General features: G+C 40.0%; 1 protein-coding gene across 2 annotated transcripts in view; it reads right to left on the minus strand.

Moving 5' to 3' along the window:
* Positions 1–20235, minus strand: part of LOC149308056 (ras-specific guanine nucleotide-releasing factor RalGPS1) — a 140817-nt gene that overhangs the window by 27193 nt on the left and 93389 nt on the right. For both annotated transcript variants that reach the window (XM_089534989.1, XM_089534988.1), the window contains exons 10-12: positions 15504–15641; positions 14752–14845; positions 4108–4175 (exon numbers count right to left, since the gene is read on the minus strand). In XM_089534989.1, the coding sequence (XP_089391115.1) occupies positions 4108–4175; positions 14752–14845; positions 15504–15641 (300 nt within the window). The remainder of the gene's footprint in view (positions 1–4107; positions 4176–14751; positions 14846–15503; positions 15642–20235) is intronic.

Raw genomic sequence — 20235 nt, forward strand, 5'->3', positions numbered from 1 at the left:
TTACTATACAGGTATCTATCTGAATTGCTTATTGTCATCAGCAAGGGAAGTATAGTACTGGAGGTAGAACAGAGAGGGGACATCTTGTGACTGTTTCTCTTTATGGCTTGCCATCAAGCCAATAGATTTCTTGCTGCTTCAGTGTGACCCTATTAGTTAAAAAGTGCTGCTGCTTAATACACCAAATCACTGACTGGGAAGAGCTGTTTTGATGCATGATCTGACCATGGATGAACAACCAGTAGCTTGGCTTGTGTTACTTGAACCCAGATTGAAAGAAGAGGTGTGTGCCAATCTGGCCCTGTGCCACCCACCAGAATTTTGGGTGCAGCAGCAGACAAGATAAGGGTGAAAAAGTGGAGTTGCACTGTTCTATCATGTGTCTGTCCCCCCTATAGATATGTAGCACCTTCCCCACTGCCAAACTTGTCTCCCTCCTTGAGTTGATGAATATGGTCTTGGTCTTCCTCACAAAGACTGTGCTGGCGGATTGTAACATTCATACTCAGGGCACCTGATCATCACCAGCATATACTTTCAGCATTTTCATGACAATCACTGGTCCACCTCAAACACTATCTGGCCTATGTTCTCTGGTGGTGAAGAAGTTGTTCTTTGTGACTCCATTGTTGCTGCTGTTGTGGGCCTTCAAGTCATTTCCAACTTATGGTTGGCCCTAAGGTGAATAGCATAGGGTTTTCTTGGCAAGATTTATTCAGAGGTGGGTTTGCCTTTGCCTTCCTTTGAGGCTGAGAGGATGTGAGTTGCCAGGGCTGAACGGGGATTCGAACACTGGTCTCCGTGAGCTGAAACCACTACACCACACTGGCTCCCTGACTTCACTGCATCACCACAATTTCTTTCCATGCCACTGTTTCATGTAATGAAGGGGATTTTACATTCTAGACCTTGGATTGCTGAAGTGGCGGCCTCAAAAATCTGCTATAAATATAAATATAACTCAGATACGTCCACAATGAGGGTAGATTCTGGAGAGGTAAATGAGGCATGCACTTGGCAGTTTTTAAAGGATGAGTTTCAGTTTGTTCAGCCTGATGATGTGAACAGTTTGTTTTAATAAGTAGGGCTTCTCCATCCTCACAGATCCCTGCCAAAAGATGCAGACTGGCTGACTGGGTGGCAGAGGTTGTGAATGCTTCTTCGAAAGAGGATTATATTTCCGCTCCTTTAAAAGCAGCAATTGTAAGGCCTCTGTTGATAAATCTTTTGTTGGACCACACTACCCCAGATAACTCTCTGCCAGTTTCTAATTTCCCCTTTTAAAACAAAACCTGAAAGCAGGTGGTGGAAACACAGGTTCAGGCTTTCCTAGCTGAAACTGATTCCAGTCTGGGTTCAAGCCAGATTATGATGAGACGGAAACAGACCTGTTTGTCTTGATGGATGAGCCATGCTGAAAACTGGATGGTGAGAGCGTACTCCTGTTGGTTTTCTTGGACATCTCAGCAGCATCAATCATGATATACTTCTGGACCACTTGTCTAATATGGGACTTGGGGGCACGGTTTTGAAATGGTTCCAGTTCTTTTGGGACAAACGTTTCCAGAAGGTGGTGCTGGAGAACTGCAGTTTAACTCCGCTGTGTTAGCTTGTGGGGTTTTGAAAAAATCAGTACTTTCTCCTGTGCTTTTAAACATCTACATGACGCCATGAAGGAGGTCATCTGAAATCTTGAGACTGAGTTTCACCACAATGCCAATGCCAAAGAGCATGAAGAACTCAGGTCATGTCTGGATGCAGGGAAGGATTGAAAGTGAGTGAATGCACTCAACCTCAGTCTCCATGAGTCAAATTCTGTTGGACAGCAAGAAAGCCAGTTGGGTAATGGCATTACAACCAGTCCTCTGAAAGGCAAGTTTACTGTTGGAGAACACTCTTGGATGCGGTGTTGCTTCGAGAAGGCCATGTGGCTGGTGTACAAGCTGCAGAAGCTGGATTTGACCACAACTGTCATGCCTTTACTTCCCAATTAGACTACAGCAACATACTCTACATGAGGCTGCCCTTGAAAAGTGTTTGGTAGCAGTAGCCCTATTATTGTCTGATGTATACTTTACAGGCATGGGCCACTTCAGCTCTTGTGTAAGCTGCTCTGCTTTCCAGTTTGGTTATGAGCTCAGTTCGTGGTGAAGGTTTTGATCTATAAAAAATCTGAACGGCTGGGAACCGAGACATTTGAAATGCTGACATGGTACTTGAGACAGGGCTTTCTCTATAGCAGTACCTTGGCTAAGGAACCCATCCTTCCTGCCTGGAAAGTTAAGCCAGCTCCATCCCTCCCAAACTACCAGTTGAAGGCAAAGACTGCATTGATTCAGATGGTCTTTGGTCCTTAAAACCAATGTTCGCTTGTGGGAGTGTACTTTTCTGTAGTGTACCAGCTTGATGCATGTAGTACAGTGAGGCTGACCCATTAGCAGCCTTGTAAATGCAAACAAATGCATTTTCTTGAGGTAACATACTAAACTAAATGGCCCTTGGCTCCTTCCAGTTCTTTAAAGTTCCAGTTCTTTAAGTTTCACTCCTATTTTGGAAGTATCGGAAGAGAATGCTTAAAAGAAAATAAGTGTAATGTGGTGCAGGATAATTTAATAGAAATACTCCATTGTGGGCTGTGAATAGAGACCAGCACACAGTAAATCCACAAGACACTCTTCTGCCATTGCTCTATGTATGTTTGACTTTTTGGAACTAACATGGCACTGCTGCAAACCTAGTCTGCTTTTTTTGTGAGCGTTATGTGGAAAAACCATCTTTAACATGAATCTGCAGAAATATCAATTTACTAATTTCAACTACACTTAGACAAGTGCACTTCTATTATCCAAATCTATTAAGAATGTGTTCCTCACCAACCCACTAGATTCTCCAAGCAAGAGAATGAAACTGAAGTAAGAACGCGTGTTCACTAGATAGTTTTATCTGAAATGAACTACCCATCAATCCATTTTTTATCAGCTGAATCGCATAAACATGTCCATGAAGACAGCCAGATTGAGAACCCTAAAAAACCTTATCTGATTCCTCTTATAGTACTTACACATGAGAATATGATTAAGAGCTATAAACATGCTCTACTATTTCTACCACCCTCCGATAACATTTGTTTTGCATTAGACTGAGGAGTGATTTTAAATTAAAGGTCAGTATTTTCAAGAAACAACGATTTGTTATAAAACGACTCCTTTATAAACTTGTAAAGCTTGTTCCCTATAACTTCACTGATAATGTTAAAGCTGTTACGGTTTCCGCTTACAACGTGTAGGATTTTCATCATCAATACTATGGATTCTATTATAGATCACTGTACCATCAAGACAGGGTTATACATTTTGTACACAATCCCTCCAGTTTATACAATATATATAAAAATACTCTAACTGCAAAAAACTATGAAAACAGCCTGGTGAACATCCCAAATTATGGAAGTTACTATTAGTGAACACAACCACTGAATACTGAAAACCCTGGACAAATGTTGGGATTGTCTGAAAAATCAGAAGTGCACTGGTGAATGTGAACACTAACTGCCTAAAAGCCATTGTCAGCGTTCACTTGGGTATGTTCTGAAAACCAACAAAATGAAATCTAATTTTGACATTCTTCAGCAATTTTAAAGCATTCACATACGGATTTTGAAAACCTCTATTTTCAAGGTATTTTCAACCTCGGAATCACATTATCTCCCATTCTTCTTATAGAAATATCTTAGTCTATCTTGATGTAAGCCAAAAGTAAGGACTGCTGAGAAGTACAGCCCTAGCCAAATAGTTTTGCATGTTATGAACTGCCTACGTCATGTCATTGCATCCCAATGGGCGCAGTGGAATCTGAGCCCTTGCTACAAATAAGAAATAGTTTCTCAACCTCTGAGATTTGCTGTCAAAGGCAAAGCAAACAGGCCTAGGTGTGGGCCAGGACTACATGCAGACACCGGGGTGCCTCTGCAAAACGGAAACACCAGGGTGGTCTTCGAACCAAAAATGTTGAGCAGCCCTGACCTACAGCAGAAAGCTCATGAAATTTCAGTATTAAGTAATGCAATATTGTGAACTTTAACATCTGTAATAAACTTTTTGTAAATACCTGCAAGATCCTCCTTTGAAGAGACCAGTCGTGGAGAGCTGTTTCCTGGTTCAATTCTCAAGGATAATCTGAAAAAAAGAAAGGAATTGTGACATGTCAGAAATTTAACAGCTTAACTGAAGGCAAAGGGGTAAGCTTGTTGTTTTATGTTATCAGTTGGAAGCAGGAAGTCTAGCTTAGCCTGGACATTTTCCTACTCTCTTTGGACACAGTGCTATGTACTGGAAGTAGTATGTCCTTGTCATTTGAAGCCCAACAGTGTTTTCACTGTCATAGGACATATATCTTTGTTGAGTAGACATATAAAGCCATTAATACTAGGTAAGGCATGAATGAAAGACAGTCATTGTGTGTCAGTTAGCCTTATGTCCAGTGTAGGAACCAGCAGCTGGTGAGCCAAATCTGAGATCCAAGTGGGAGATCTATGCTCCCAGAATTGGCAAGTGGGCAAAATATGATATGGACGAAGTGACAGTTGTAGTGATGGGACCCACCAACAGGCCACTGTGGTTGGGTGGTGGTCCGCACCCTTCCATTTCTCAGATGGCCCTCTGGTATTCAGTGGCTACCCATAACAAGTGAGAATTACTCACATGCTTTCAGGCCACTGACAATGTCAGCAAAAGACTGGCTGTTCTCGGTTGCCCATCTTTTATTATACCACAGCTCCTTCAACAACAGGGGCCAACTGTTTATACTGTTTTTACCCACCCAAGACCCTGAGATCAAGCCGGCTATGAACTAAAATGAACAACAAAGGCATTTATGCATCAGGAAAAGTTGTAAGTCTCATGCATACATGTGGAAATGGGTCTTGTCCTGGAGGGTGCGAGGGTTGCATGTGGTTTGCCAAACAAACAAGAGGCCTAAAGTTTGCAGTCAGAGTGTCTCTGGCATGCACATTCCTAACACAAGTCTCTACCCCACTGGATTAAAATGCCTGGTTTATAGTCGACCAGAAGTGGACAGCAAATCGGCACTCTCAGATGAAAGTTATTTTAACCACAGGGATGCAAGAGGTGGGGTCCTGCGCAAGGAGTGAAAGATGAGATGGGAAATGCAAAAGACAAAGAAGGCATTGTAATGAGCCAGCTTAGAGTCCAGGGCCATAGTGTGGAGTGTTACATTATCAAAATACTGCCCAGCCCTAATGCACAAGCTATACACCCATTGCCATATCACTGAAGTAATGTTTATGAAAATGCTTTTTTCCTTATGATGCACAATAAATAACTCCAATAGGTACTCTTTCACCAAGCACTTGAGCACATGCTATTACTACTTCTTCTCAGTTGGCATAGTCTTTATGTATAATTCACAGAGAAATTTGATGTAACATTTAAATATTTCAATATCATTTATGTAGGGAAAAAATTCTTAAGATGGTTTTCAAAAAAATTGAGAACAGTAATTACATACACCGTTATTAAATGACGAAAACAGTAGCATTAAAATACCATCCCGGTACAAAAAACAATGTTCTGGACACCTCGTTTTGCCCAGAGAGTTGGAAGTACCTCAAAGGTGATTTAGTCTACCAGTTCAGAAATTCACAGATGACTCTGGCATAATGGAAAACAAACTTAATTCACTTGTACACCAGGTACATGGCCTTCTGGGAACAACGTTGCATCCAAGAGTATGTCCCAACTGTAAACTGTCCTTGGTTTCAGAACTTCCCCTGAACTGCCTCCCCAACTATTGTATTCGGGTCCAGATGTTCCAAGAGGAAATGGCCATTTGGAGAAGTTATATTCTCTTTAGATGAAATACAAAGATGATTGTACAGTGAACAGATAACAGCTGCTAGGCACACTGAGTCTGATAAATGATTGTAAACGCCAGAGGCTGGAGCAACTTCCTTGTTGGCAAGACTTGTTCAATGCAAAGGAAGAGATACTAGCAGTGCAGCATACAATCCTGGAGGTCTTGGTGCCAAAGACACAAATGTTGTCAACATTAGTAACAAGCTGACGCAAATCCAGTGCAATGGATTAAGTTGTTCTAGCAAACAAACCACTCCTTTTCATGGAGGCAGGAGCTCAAGAGATCTTTTAAATTCCCTCTTGCCAGCATTCACCATCTAGAAATATGGCAACATTTTGTGAAAAGTGAGCAATGCTGAGGATCTTGCAATAAATATGGCCCACTGCATGCTTCCTCTGATGCGGTTAAAGGAGCATTCTGGAAAGTACTCATGTTACTAATGCATGTTTTTAAACTTGATGTAATTAAATGCTCATCTTTTGGAAATCCCCCAAAATGTGTACAATAATCCAGCAGTGTTCAAAGCAACCTCTCCCTGGAAATGGACCTTCTCTGTATCTATGCAAGTGTTCCAGTACTTGTGAATTCATTGCTCTGCAGGTCCTCTTTTAACCTCATTTTGCTTTGTTTGGAGGCTGGCTTTTCCCATATTATTCCAGATGTTTATTTCTCCAGAAGGGATGTCTGTCTTCTTTATGGAAAGGTTTTATGCATTTATTTTCAGGCCTGCTGTTGGAACAGATTCTTGGCTGATCTTGGATAACTGTACTGTTTCAGGGTGTTATCTAAGATTTAAGGAGCTTATATATATGATGCACTTTTTCCTTCACTTCAGAATCATTTCACGTGACAGCACACACATTGGTTTAAGTAGAAACCATGGCAACAACATAACCTATGGATGCATCAAAACCTCATTTCGATTTGCAGGTCTGAAGTCGTACTTTTGGGTGTGTGCATCCAAGAATTTCCTAAAACTTTAACTGATGAGAGCATTTACCTTTTTCAGTCACCCCCTCTAAAAAATCTTGTAAGACAACTCTGTGATAGGGTCACCTTAGGGGTTGCCCTAAGTCAGAAATGTTTTGAAGGCACACAATAACAGCAACAATAGACAAATGTTCTTAAACCTTCTTCCATAACTCTCTGAAAGACTGCAAAGGTATGTGCGCGGGGAAGAAATGGATAGGTGACAGATATGTTTATTTAAATGTCTTTCATAAAGATCACAGCCCTGCTCTGTTATGCTAGAAGAACAAATGGACTGATGTGGAAAAAAGCAGCTATGTAAACATTGGGAAACCTGTACAATTCCTTCAATGTACTTTTCTATCAACATCTCCATCATTTCTTCCATAGTCTTAATTAAGATCCCTCCTTTGTGTTTGCTCTTTTATCCTTCACAATACAGGAAAGAAACCACTCCTTGTTTTGTTTATACAAAGCCACAATTTGGCAATGTTCTGGCTATGACCTTATAGTGTGGATGCATCCTTGGATGAAGGTATCACCCTTATATATGAATCTGAATTGGTTTTTTAAGCTGGAAAAAAGACATCCAAGAATCAAAGAAATGTTTTACTGCCGTTTTGACATTTTTCTATCCGTGCTTTAATGAAAACACACCTGCTAGACAAGGGAGTTACTCCAGATCTAATAACTATCATGTGAGAATTAACATTTGGGAGGCTTCCTATTTGTTCCTCTCTGCAGATATTGTTAGCTGGCGTCTTAAATGTAGAGCACTGGAATCTTCTTCATATATCTTACTCTATGACTCCCCAGCCAGGTTTCTGATCTTGTGAAGAGTTTGAGCTCCTAAGGATTCCTGCTTAAGTAAAAACTCACAAAGCTGACAGACAAAGTTTTAGTGCACTGTAGCCATGCTTTGGTTCCAACATGGAACATCTGTCACAGTAGAATTGCATTCAGGTTTCCAGCTTGCCAAATTCTACCTGGAGTCCTGGTTCATGTCCCAATTATGCAATAAGCTTTATGATAATAAACTTTGCTTTTATTCATGTATATTTTGTTTTCTAAGGCCTCTGGTGGCCTCTCCTGCTAACAGGCTGGGCATTTCCCAGCTGCCCTTGAAATGCAGCAATCCACTCCAGAGGTTTATGGTCATGCGATTCTTATGGATACTGAATACTTCTAAGTATAGTTCAGTCAGAATCTCTGCTAATTTTTTTTAAACTAGGAAAACCTATAGAGGAACCATTTGATGTTTAATTTGGCATTTCTTTTACTTGAACTTTCAGAACTGAGGAAGTAGAATTTAGTTCCCAGACGGCTGCTCTGGAAGCATGGCACACTACCCTCTGGCACACGACTCGTCTGTCTATCATTTGTGCTTAATGTTGAACACATAAAAAGTGGCTAAGCACTTGGCTGAGACATAACCTTAATCATTCCAGGCAAGCAGATTAAAGTGAGAGAGAGAGAGTGTGTGTGTTACTATGAAAATCTAGGTGCATATTCAAGATCATGTTCCCTGATTTGTTTCCCTTAATCTCCCTCCTTTAATTTACTGCGTAGGAATTTTGAAAAAAAAAAAACAAAAACAAAAAAACCCTGGGCATCTTATCAAATTACTACTAACCATTCAAATCGAGTAAAGCACTGAGCACTTCATTGCACAGCTCTATCCACCTTCAATGCAAACATCTGTCTAAATCAAAATGAATAATGAAAACAAAACCACGTCCTCAAAATGAGAGAAGTGTATTTGTTCTATCAGAACTCTTTTTTTTTTTTTGCTGGCTGCTAAGACTTTTCTTAACAACCTTGATGTAAACAGTGTGGAAACCATCATTTTTTGTGGGTTCTTTGGGCTATATGGCTATGTTCTAGAAGAGTTTATTCCTGATGTTTCACCAGAATCTGTGGCTGGCATCTTCAAAGAATGTTGGCACAGAGGAGATTTGGGTATATAGATACGGTGTGACCCAACTCTCCCCTATGCCCCTATGCCAGTGGCTAGCATCTCTGAAGATGCTAGCCACAGATACTGGCAAAATGTCAGGAATAAACTCTCCCAGAACATGGCCAAATAGCCCGAAAAACCAACAGGAAAATATGGATGCCGGCCATGACAGCCTTTGACTTCACAGTGTGAAAACCATTTCACCCAACTGAACTGATCCCGAAATTTCTGTTTCCTCAACAGCTCTAATAAAGACAGGAATCCTTTTGGGACATTGTACTGGAGTGCCATCTAGTAGAGCCAGTGGTTGTGCTTTTTACAAGCCTGCCAAAGTAGTGGTTGAGCATTGGACTATGACTTCATAGCAAGAAGGGTTCGAATCCCGGCTCGGCCATGGAAATCCACTGGGTGACCTTGGGAAAGTCACAGCCTTTCAGCAAGCCATGGTTATTCTGAAATGCGCTCTACAACTTGATAGCATGAACAGAAACAGAAGATGCACACTGATGAGAAGCTGGTACACTGATGAGTAAAGGGCTTGAGTTACTCTTTTTGTCATACACAGTGGCTAATTTTTAACTGCCCTGCATCTGCAATCAATTAAGCCAACTAAAGAGCAATGATTCCACAGGGCTTCTGACTGGAAGTGCAAAAAGGGGTTTCCGAGTCTACTGTGACTAATGGAACTCTAAATATAACTGATGTAAATTAACTACTCGGCAGGAAACGATTCAACGTTTGCTCTTTCTTCATTAGTGGGTAGAATCAGAGGCTGGTGAATTAGAAATTAGGAAACTACAGACTTTCATTCTTAAGAATAACCCATTTATGTCTGCTTCCTCAGCAATAGTGGACCTTTCTTATTTTTGTCTTAGCAAATTCTATTTCTCCTTACTTCCTAAAGTTTCCAGTGCTACATTTTGCAAAAAGTATTTCGAAAACATTTTGGGGACTCCTTCCACCCAGAAGAGAGACTCTCCAACTGCAACACAAAGAGGATACCAATAGGACTTGGTAGCGTAGCATGGGCTACATCACTTGAGAAAAATCATAGCAGAAGGTACTATCCATGCAAAATTGTTTCCAATGTATGGTGACCCTAAGGCAAACCAATCTCAGAAAAAAGGCATTTTCTCTCCTTCCACAACCATCAAGTACATCAGGGGGAGGGTACTGGCCTCTGCACTGCACCCTTTTTAGTTCCAAGATGACTGAAAAATTACTTTCCCCACACAGGACTAATGGCCAAAGACGCCACTCGCTCCAGCTTCTCCAGTGTGCTTTTTCTGAAACTAGGATAAACTCAAAGGTACTTGCAGGAAAGCTGAAACAGATTCACGTTACTGTGAAAGCAGTCAGGAAGGAGACAGTTCTCCAGGCCTTGCCAATTCAAAGTTGTCAATTAGAGGTATGGAAGCCTGGTTGTGTTTGAAACCGGGAGAAAAGAAGAATCCAACTGGGAATCCAAAATCTGAAGAAATGGAAAGAAATGAATGTTCCAAGGTCAGCACGATTTCAAGAGCTGTATTGCTTACATAGGCACTAGCTGATGATTTGTTCTGCAGCTGTTCAGGGGACAGTCAAGGTGGAAAGAGAGAAACAGACGCTTTCCGGGCGGATGAGCTACATTTAGCCTGAGTGGGGTGCTTGGTCGAGAAGAGAAATCCAGTCTAAGAGCACACCCTAAAAATAATGATAAACCACAGGCCTCTTCTTCAGTACCATCTCACAAATGTGCTTAAAACAGGCCTGTGTAACATACAACACATGGAGATTATGAAGCTTCAGCCGCAGCCTGCCAGGACTTGCCAACCACAAAATGGCTGAGAAACTTTGTCCTCTTAGTATCTTTATTTTGTAGCAATCAGCCGGAAGGATGAGGCTGGGATTACCTTGGTTTTCCTCTACACTCCAGAACTTTTCTACATCTGTGTCTGTATACGTGCCTTCAACTTGCGTCTTGACCTATGGCAACCTTATTAAAGGCAGGAAATACTCAGAGGTGGTTTTGCCAGTTCCTTATTCTGAAATAAAGCCTTCGGCACCTGGGATTTGTGTGGCAGTCTCCCATTCAAGGACTAACCAGGGCTGATCCTGCTTAGCTTCCAAGATCAAATGGGATCGAGGTGCCTTGAGCGCAATTCCAAATGTACAGATCACAAAATGGACTATCTATCTATTAATCTATACTATACTATACTACACTGTACTGTATTTTACTGTACTGTACTGTACTGTACTATACTACTATACTATAATATATATGAAGAAGATCAATACCATTTTCTTCTGTGAAAGTGGGCTATGGGAAACAAAGGCCCACAGGGTGGAATGAGAAAACATTCTCAAGAGTGTATATATAAGAGTTTTCAGCTTGAAGAAACAGAACTGGAGGTATATTTCCTGTAATGGATTAATGTTATAAAAGGGTGAATCTTACATTCTGCCAAGGATAAGAAATAGCTCCTCTGGAGTCCAACTAATGCTCCTGTTTCAATCAAAAAAAGGGCACGGAAAGAGCAAGAGAAGACATTTTTCCCCTATAAGGTCTGAAAGTGCTTCCTACCTCTACAAGGCTAATACATCCTTCTGGCACAGCTTTCAAGTGAGGAATAAAATCTAACCTAGTCTGTAGCCTAAGTTATCCAAAATGAACAGAGGGTTTTTGTGTGTGTGTTTAATACATAAAAGAAATTCATACCTTTGGAATCAGGAGATAGACAAAAAAGAAACCTAGCTCAAGACAAAGTCTGGATGCCATTCTATGACCACCTGCAGAGAAAAACCTGCATTGCTAAGCCAACGAACATGGCTATGTAGAAAGCAGTCTTCTTCTGTAGCTGCCAATAGACTTTTGCTCTTTTCAAAGAAAGGCCTGGTACAGTCTTCCTAGATGCCTAGGATTTAATGTACAGCATTTGAAGGGAAAATGAACACGTTTATTCAGGAAATGGACACTCAGATCAAAAGGAACAGCACTGGATGACCTCTATCATAACGTATATAAATACTGGTTAGTGTTGCTAGCAATGCCTCTGTGGAGATTCAAAAGTGTTTCCAGGAAAGAAAGAAAAAAACACAGAAATTACTCATGTTTTGTAGCACTTCCAAGTATTATGTCATGGCCTTAAATATTTAGAGAAACCCTTTGTTTTGTTCCGTTCCACGCAGAATATTCAAGTTAATGAAAAACTACTGTATATATAATCTTAACATCATTGCATGAATGTGAAACCTTGTCCAAGAATTAAATTAGGCAATGTGGTTGAGTCTCTGGCATCCAGGCTAGAACACACACACAAATATACACACACACACACTAATGCACATACACACCATATCAAAATGATTTACTTTTCACTAGTGTTACAGAGAATGCTCCCCATGCCTACAAGCAACATCCCAAGAAACTAGAAAGTTTCTAAAAATAGTATCGCCACAAATATCTCTCATATGAATATCTCTGAGTGGAGTAGTGGTTTGAGTGTTGGACAATGACTCTGGAGACCAGGTTTTGGATCCCTGCTCGGCCATGAAAACCCACTTGGACAGGTCATACTCTCTCAGCCTCCGAGGAAGCCAAAGGCAAACTCCCTCTGGACAAATCTTGCCAAGAAAACCCCACGACAGGTTCGCTTTAGGGCCACCATAAGTCAGAAATGACTTGAAGGCACACAACAACTAACCCTGCTAATATGTATGCAAGTTTGTAAGAGTATATATTCAAACCTAGAGAGCTCTTATTCAATTGAACTGTAAACTATGGGTTTGGTTGTGTGTTCAACATGTGAATACTTAGTCACTGATGGATGTAGTGGTTGTTGGGTTTGTTATATAGTGTAGGCCTTAGATACTCACTGTATACCTGTATGGTAGTGTCCAGAAAGTGAACTTTTATGGGTAGTTCCAGGCTAAGATTGATGGTGGGATGTTGTTGAAATTCTGGTGGAACATCCTGGGTGATTCCCCTCTATGAGTCCAAATGATACGCATATCATTGATGTATTTTAGGTGAAGGAGATGTTTCTGGATGCAGGAGTTATGGAAGCACTATTCCAGGCCAGAAATAAAGATGCTGCCACACTGTGATGCCATGTATGTGCTGTGGCAATGTTGTTAACCTGCAAGCATATCTTATTTCCAAAAGTAAAGTAGTTATGTGTGAGGTGGCAGACCTTGGTGGTTAGGTCTGCTATGGTTCCATCGGGAATGATGTTCCTAGCAGCTTGCAGTTCATCCTTGTGTAGGGTATTTGTATACAGGGATTCCACATCCATAGTGTCTAGGAGGGTGTTCTTTGGGAGGCTATGGATGCACACTGATCCAGACTAACACAGCTATGTTTTTGAATATAAACAAGAATAGGATTGCTTGTGTGTGTGTGTGCACATGCACACACGGGCGAATAAGATCCAATATATTGTTGTTTGTAAAATAATTCTATATCCGCTTATTGCTGTTCTTAACATCTTGCAGAAAATTTGTTTGCCTACTGAGAATTCCAAAGTCTTCCCATTCTTTCTGCAGTATGTCATTTCAACCTGAATTTATGTCAAACTCACACTAATTCCAACATTTAAGTGCCAGCAGTCTATCTTTTTACAGTTTGAACTACATACTCCTTTCTCTGGGCAATCTAAGCAGCAGATGGAAAAAGGCAACAAGAGCTTATGCACACATTCATACACGCACATCCTGCCACGAGGATGCTGATAAAAATCCCAAGCCCATATTGAAAAAGAAGCGATAAGCTGCGCTGAAAATATTTTGCAGACAAGTCCCCCCCACTTTTCTTCTTCATCTGGAAGACAGCATGATACATTAAGCAGGATTCTGGTATAAAAACATCATTGTTCCTATGTCTGCTTTCAATCTGATCCAAAAAAATAAACGCACCGATAAGATACACAAAGAGGGTTTTCAGTGGCAAAAGGACCAGCAACAATTTGGTTTTTCTAGCTGCTGTCCAAAACGACAAAATGGTGACAGATTCTGCAGAATGCTTCCCAACTGAAATCTGTTCCAATGAATTTTGTGCAATTTGGGAAGCAGTAGATGCTGTTCTGCAGATTCATTTTTAGTCCCAAGATCAAACTCTGGAAACTGTTCTGTGGGTTTTTGCAGTAGTTGTAGCGTGATTCAAATGTTGGCTGTAGAGCGTACATTTTGCCTTGCACCCATAGGTGATACCATTGGTTTCAAGCTCCAGAGCAATTCTGTAATTACTAAAAGCAACCATACATTTCCATGAAAATGTTGGCACACAATGAACGTTTTAAACTACAATGCAAATGAGCATCATGCTGATGCATGCAGCCTATTTGCCCTCATTTTGCTCCAGTGGGGAAATGACCCAGGAAATGATAGCTTTATGTTACGTCAGAACCTGAGCTTAAAATTGTAAAATAAATTATATAAGTTATGAAACACTTATAAAGACATTTCCTGACTAGAATGGGATAGGATTGGGAAAAGGGAATAATAGGAAAGGCCAAGAGACTTGACTTTGAAAAGAACTCCTTTTAACTCTCATGATTTATTTAGTCCAGCCAGTAACCAGGAGGAGGAGACATGACTCCTAAAACATCATATAGTAGAAAATGTGGTCTCCTGAACCTAGTTCATGTGCATCACTGACAAAGTATTATTCAGTTTAAGAGCAGAAGGCTTCAATGGCAATGAAACAGTGAATAAACTTACTGGTTTCCCCCCTATTTAGACTTTACAAAATGGTCTTATTTTGGAGAGGAGGTTAGATCTTATAGCAAGATCCATCTGGGGTTTCATTCAGACCTCTGACAATATCATCACTGTTTAAATCTTTTTTAAAAAAACAACAACAACTATGTACATCCTTGCCAGGAATACTTTGAAACAGTTTTTATTCTAGTCTATAGCTAGACCATCTTTTCCATGAAGTCAGCTGAGGGGAAAGAAGGGATAGTACTTACTTGTAGTTGTCATCTTCTACAAACTTCTGAAGTTCTTCAATGTACCGGACAGACTTTAAGTATTTTTGCACATGGGGTAATGTTATAAGGTGATCTGTATTTAAAAAAAAATCCATATAAATTCCAAAACTGTCAAGAAACAAAGCAGCTCCTTCTTTGTTTTAACCATATGCTTCAACATTTCTTCTCTCCTACTCTCCCTTTTCAAATGAAATTGAAGATTCTTGACTAAAAAGCATCCCACGATGTTCCTAAGACTCCACTGTCACTGAGCACTGCATGGGCATACGATCTCAAGATATGCTCATTTGCCCCACAAAAGTTATGGACAAGGTATGGTTTGTGATGTACTGTACATTGCCTTCTGAATGAATTCACAAGGGATAAGGAGAGAGAATGTAAGATGAGGTGCTTACAGGTGAAGCCTTTACCGTGCAATTGCACTGCCTCACTCATAAGACATTTATTAGGGTTTCGTATTACACTGTCTTCAGTGTGCAGCCTTCCTATGTTTCTCCTCACACTATACACACTATATATTTAAGGATGCCTGCAACTTTATGATGGCCCACCAAAACTAACACATGACAATCTTATTGCCTAATTTGACATTAAAGCTGAAATCACACAGGAGGTACAGATTAATGGTTTAGTTTTATGAATGATGTAAGGTACAATATCCTTACCACGACAAATTCACTACTAGTTTTTTTTAAATTAATATAATATTGGTAAAGAGGAAAATGACCAACCATAGCTACAGGAGACTTGCAAATCAGCAATTATTCGGAGGATATTGTTCATTTGATTAGATCTTTGTTCATTCTCCATAATGCTGCCTGAGGCAGGATATGCCGAATCAATGTAGATTAAATCCAACAGATAAATCCCTGAAATTAAAGGAGAAAATTAAATGAGGCATGACAGGCCAATTCAGTTACAACGAACAAAAACATTAGATCATTTAAAGTTGGATGAGTTCAGAACTACACAGTTCTACTGACCTGATTCCCTGCCATACTGGACCAGAATACTTTCTTATGAATCCTTTAGTTCCAAATATAGGAATTTAATCAGATAAGGGAAATGCTACAGTTGCTTGGGTTTTTTTAGTATATATACTGGTGCACAGAGAATGTGAGAATGCAGCAATGTCCTAACCAAGAGTAACTTTACATTAAGGATCCCATTCCACACATGAATTGTCCACACTTTTTCCTTGGTTGCTCTAAATATTGGTAACCTTGTTAAACAGTGACAAAAAACTTGGTCAGAGTCTGAAGCTGTTTGAACCATCAAACCTGCCCACTACCATTAACGCATAAGGATCCATCTTGGTTCATGCTCACAACAGGGAACAGGGGAATTCATACCAGAGAAGGGGTGGGGATGGTAGGATCTCAAAACCAGCTCTCAAATCGCTTTAGTATGGTCAAGGGACTTGACACATTTTGTCTGGAATAGTCCAGAGAGAAATGAAACAAAACTAAACAAACTACTTTATACATACTACTTTATAATCTTGCAGTATGGCCTTTCCACTTTATTCCATTTCAAACATCCTTCACTGTGGGAGTTAACAGCAGTGATTCTGGAGCTTGGACAGTTATGCAAGATGCCCTACCCATCCCCACCAAAACATTCCCATTGACTTTAGTTTCCCTTTCCATAACCAGAGTCTTTGTGCTTCTCACAATTCGAGTCTTGACATCGCCTCAAACCCGCCACTCAGCAACCCGGAGCAATCTTATTGTTTGCACATCTTCCTTGGTTCAAAACACAGCAGAAAATGATCATGCTGAGGTTGTACTCCCCCCCTGTTTCCTGTACTAGTAAAGACATTTATTAAGTTCATGACTCAACAGGAGAAGCCATGGCTTTATGGGGAAGGCATTAGTCATACATGGACTCTTGCTCAAAAATGAATGACAAGCATGTCATTATTTTTATTGCAAGACTTATACAGAAGTTAGAATCCATACACACACACACACGGTTGAGAATTACAGACTACTGGGTCTACCTGTGAAAACTTGCAAAGGGAAAAGTAGGCTATGATATAGGGGAGAGGGAGGAGATTGGGTGGTTGGCTTGGGCTTATGCTTATTCATAGCAAGTCTGAAAAAACTGAAAACAAATCAGGATTTTATCTTGTTTGGACAATTCTACTCAGGAGAAGAAGAAAGAAGGGATTAATGGTAAAATGCTTGGTGGGGTCATATGAGTGTAGCTTTTAATAATACCTTTTATAAGACTGTACTATGGTTATGCACGTGCTGTATCAACACAATGGTCATGCAGTGAACCAGGAAAAGGGGGGGAAATCCTATGTGGAAAATAAACTTTTATAGGGGTATGACTTATAGGCAAATATAATGAGGAATTATTCAGGAGAGAGTCTAAGGAGTTAGCTGGAATGCATTGGTGTGCGGGTCTGCAACATTTTCCAAAGAGTAGTGATGCCATAGAGAGGTCCCCAACAGTCCTTGCTCTGGCAAGTGAATAAAGCGATAATGAAGCTTTCAAATTTTACTCTCAATTGTAATATATAACCATAGAATAGGAACGGGGAATGTGCTACCTCAAGGCTAGATGATCCTTGGAGTTCCTTCCAGCTTTAAAATTCTATGATGAGAAAGCTATTCCTTGACTCGAATGTCCACATTTGCTATGCTGTGATTTGCTCTGGAGTAAAATCTGCACAGCACTTGGGTGGTGCTATTCCTGTTGTGCATGGGCAAACAGCGCTAAGAATGGTGGGAGCGACTGATTCAAGACTTATGTGTAATTTAATAATGAGAAGTTCTCATTAGTTGACATTAACATTTCCCTGAAATGTCTCTTATTAAAACAATTCAAAGGAGCTTACTCAATTTCACAGAAGGATCTTGCACAATATCATGCTGCTTTCATTAAGATTAAAAAAGACTGATCTATACAATTTTTATGTGGAAGCAAAGGATTCTATTTTCTTCTAGAAGACATCAAACTCCACTTTAAGCTCAATTTCCTTAGTAGCTTAGGGCCTACAGCAAACCTATAGAATTTGGCTCTATCAAGAAATGTTTTAAAAATTAAAAACGTTGAGGTATGGGCAAATATCAAAGAAGTGAACAGAGTTGAGAAACGATCAGAAAAATCAGGAATATCTGCTTTGTCCATGCTCTTTTGCTCCTGACATTTTGAAATCTTTCTCTTCGTAACGTAAGTGACATAATCCAAGGAAGTCTTCTGACTGTTGCTTGACAACTTCAATGGAGAGCTTCCAAAGAAATTTAACTGGCAGTCATTAGTCTTGTTAGAGAATAGGATTTCGATAACCATGCCACTCATTCTGTGTCTACAAGCGGGGTTTGGACATAACTTTTTCCAACAGCAGATTCCGTTAGCAAATCAATCTTTGAACTCACAGCAATTCTTCACTTAAGAGAAGAATCTGCCATTCAGAAAAGGATTTTAAAAAATTATTGTGCCTGATGAAACTTTTTGCATATGTCTGTCTTCCTGAATCTCAGCCACAAGAATCAGACAATACAGCAGGCTTCTCCAACTTCGTGCTCTGCAGAAATATTGGACTATAATGCCCAGAATCAACCACCTAGGCTGAGGAAGGCCACTTCAGGTCATCCTAAAAGCCAGGAGAGCCATGTGCATGGAATAGAGTATGAATTGAGTGTGGCTTCTTCTCCCTCCTGCACCACAAACACGTGGACTGGCCATGTTTACAGAGTTCACAAGCATAGGAAAATCTAACCTCCCCCTTTCTTCTTCTTTTTTGAGTCAGTCTCCTTGGCTATTAAAGTGGAAATCTGGAAATAGCATTTAAGGCTCAATCTATCCTTGCAGTTTATTTTATTCGCTTAAACTAGTACTACAAAGGAGGGGGAAGGAAGCAAATTAACTTTGATTAAATCAGAAGGATTTAAATATAAATTAAGAAGTGATCTCTAGCATTCAATAAACTCAAAAGGAAGGATATTCAGGTTATCCACTGGAGGTCCTAGGCTGGTCCTGACTCATTTTATTGGTTTTCCATATTGGTCGCCAGCTAATACTATTCTGGAAAGAGCCTTTTGCAGAAACACATGCAACTAATGGGACAAAGACTCTTGAGGGCCTCTGATTCACCAAACCGCCCAATCTAGCTTTTCCCAAAACTGTCCAGGAAAATATTCCACGTAGTTTCCTTTCTTTGCCCACATCACTACTTCGGATTAGTCCAAAAAGAATATGGTTGCAAAGATTTGTGAAGGATGTCGCATTACATAATCTAAAATTGAAACATGCATTTTCATTTTTCAAGCTTGACTGCAAAGGTCTAAGTTATTCCTTTATATGATTATTTAATTTATTTTATTGAGAATCTCACAGCTGAAACCCTGCTTTGTGTTTTGGAACAGAGTATGCTTTATCCAGTTCTTACAGATCTTGACATTTTTATTGCAAAACAATGTTGTAAAATGCTGTCATTTATAGGGTCCATAACAGACTTTGGCAATAACGCCATTATCCTGTCTTTTCAATGCATTCTGTTGAAACTGCAATGCACTGGAAGAGAACTGATTTTTACTAGGTACCTGCACCATCATTCTGGATTGTAACTATTTTAAGGTTAATTCATTTCCACTTAACTCATTTGTCTTTTAAAGTTAAATGACTCCTTAAGGAACATAATACACTGACAACTGTGCATGTGTATGAACAACCTTTGCAAACCGGAGAGTTAGCATGTACACAGAAGCAGCTGTTGTCAATGGAAATATTCAGAAAACCTAAACTCTCAATGGATGAAATGACACTGCAGCTGCTGAACAATCTATGTCCATGGTATGCTTACTAGGGAAATATTTAGCAACACAGTGGAAGCCTCAACTAGATATTTTATTTCATGGATGGCAGTTATTCTCCAGTTTCTAGATGTAAGTCAGAGTAACATCTCAAGACTTTCTCAGCTGATGAACCGAATCTCTGCCCTAACTCTCCGGAAAATCCAGTCTATGCTGACTTGTTGTTTTTTTTTTAAGTGTGTCAATTTTCCTTTTTCTGAAGACTTTTGGCTCCTTGACTTTCTTGGTATGACTATGGCTGCTACTATATTATAATTACAATTTTGAGCGATTGCGCTGAACAATACAGTTTATATAATGTGTGCTGTTTTAAAGATCTGCTGTCAGGCTGATCAAGCAGGATACGTTTGAAACAGAATGATTAAAAATAAATAAATCCAGTAATATAAAATTCTAACATATGCAAACTATCGTGTCAAGGGTCTTTTCTTTATTGCAAACAGCTATCAACAAGAGAAAGCAGAAATCCCATGACTTACGTTTATTAACTGGATGCTACCAGAATTAGCCTCACAGATGCACTTCTTTAACGCTATTAACGTTTTTTGGATACTATTATGATGGCTAACCTTTCTGGCAAGTGTGCAAGAAGCATGCCATTCTGCAATGCCCTAGTGTCAAGGCTGCCTAATGCTCT

The sequence above is a fragment of the Sceloporus occidentalis genome, unplaced genomic scaffold (genome assembly GCF_023333645.1).
Source record: "Sceloporus occidentalis isolate IW3139 unplaced genomic scaffold, rSceOcc1.0.p SCAF_8, whole genome shotgun sequence".
In the NCBI taxonomy this organism is placed as follows: Eukaryota; Metazoa; Chordata; class Lepidosauria; order Squamata; family Phrynosomatidae; genus Sceloporus; species Sceloporus occidentalis.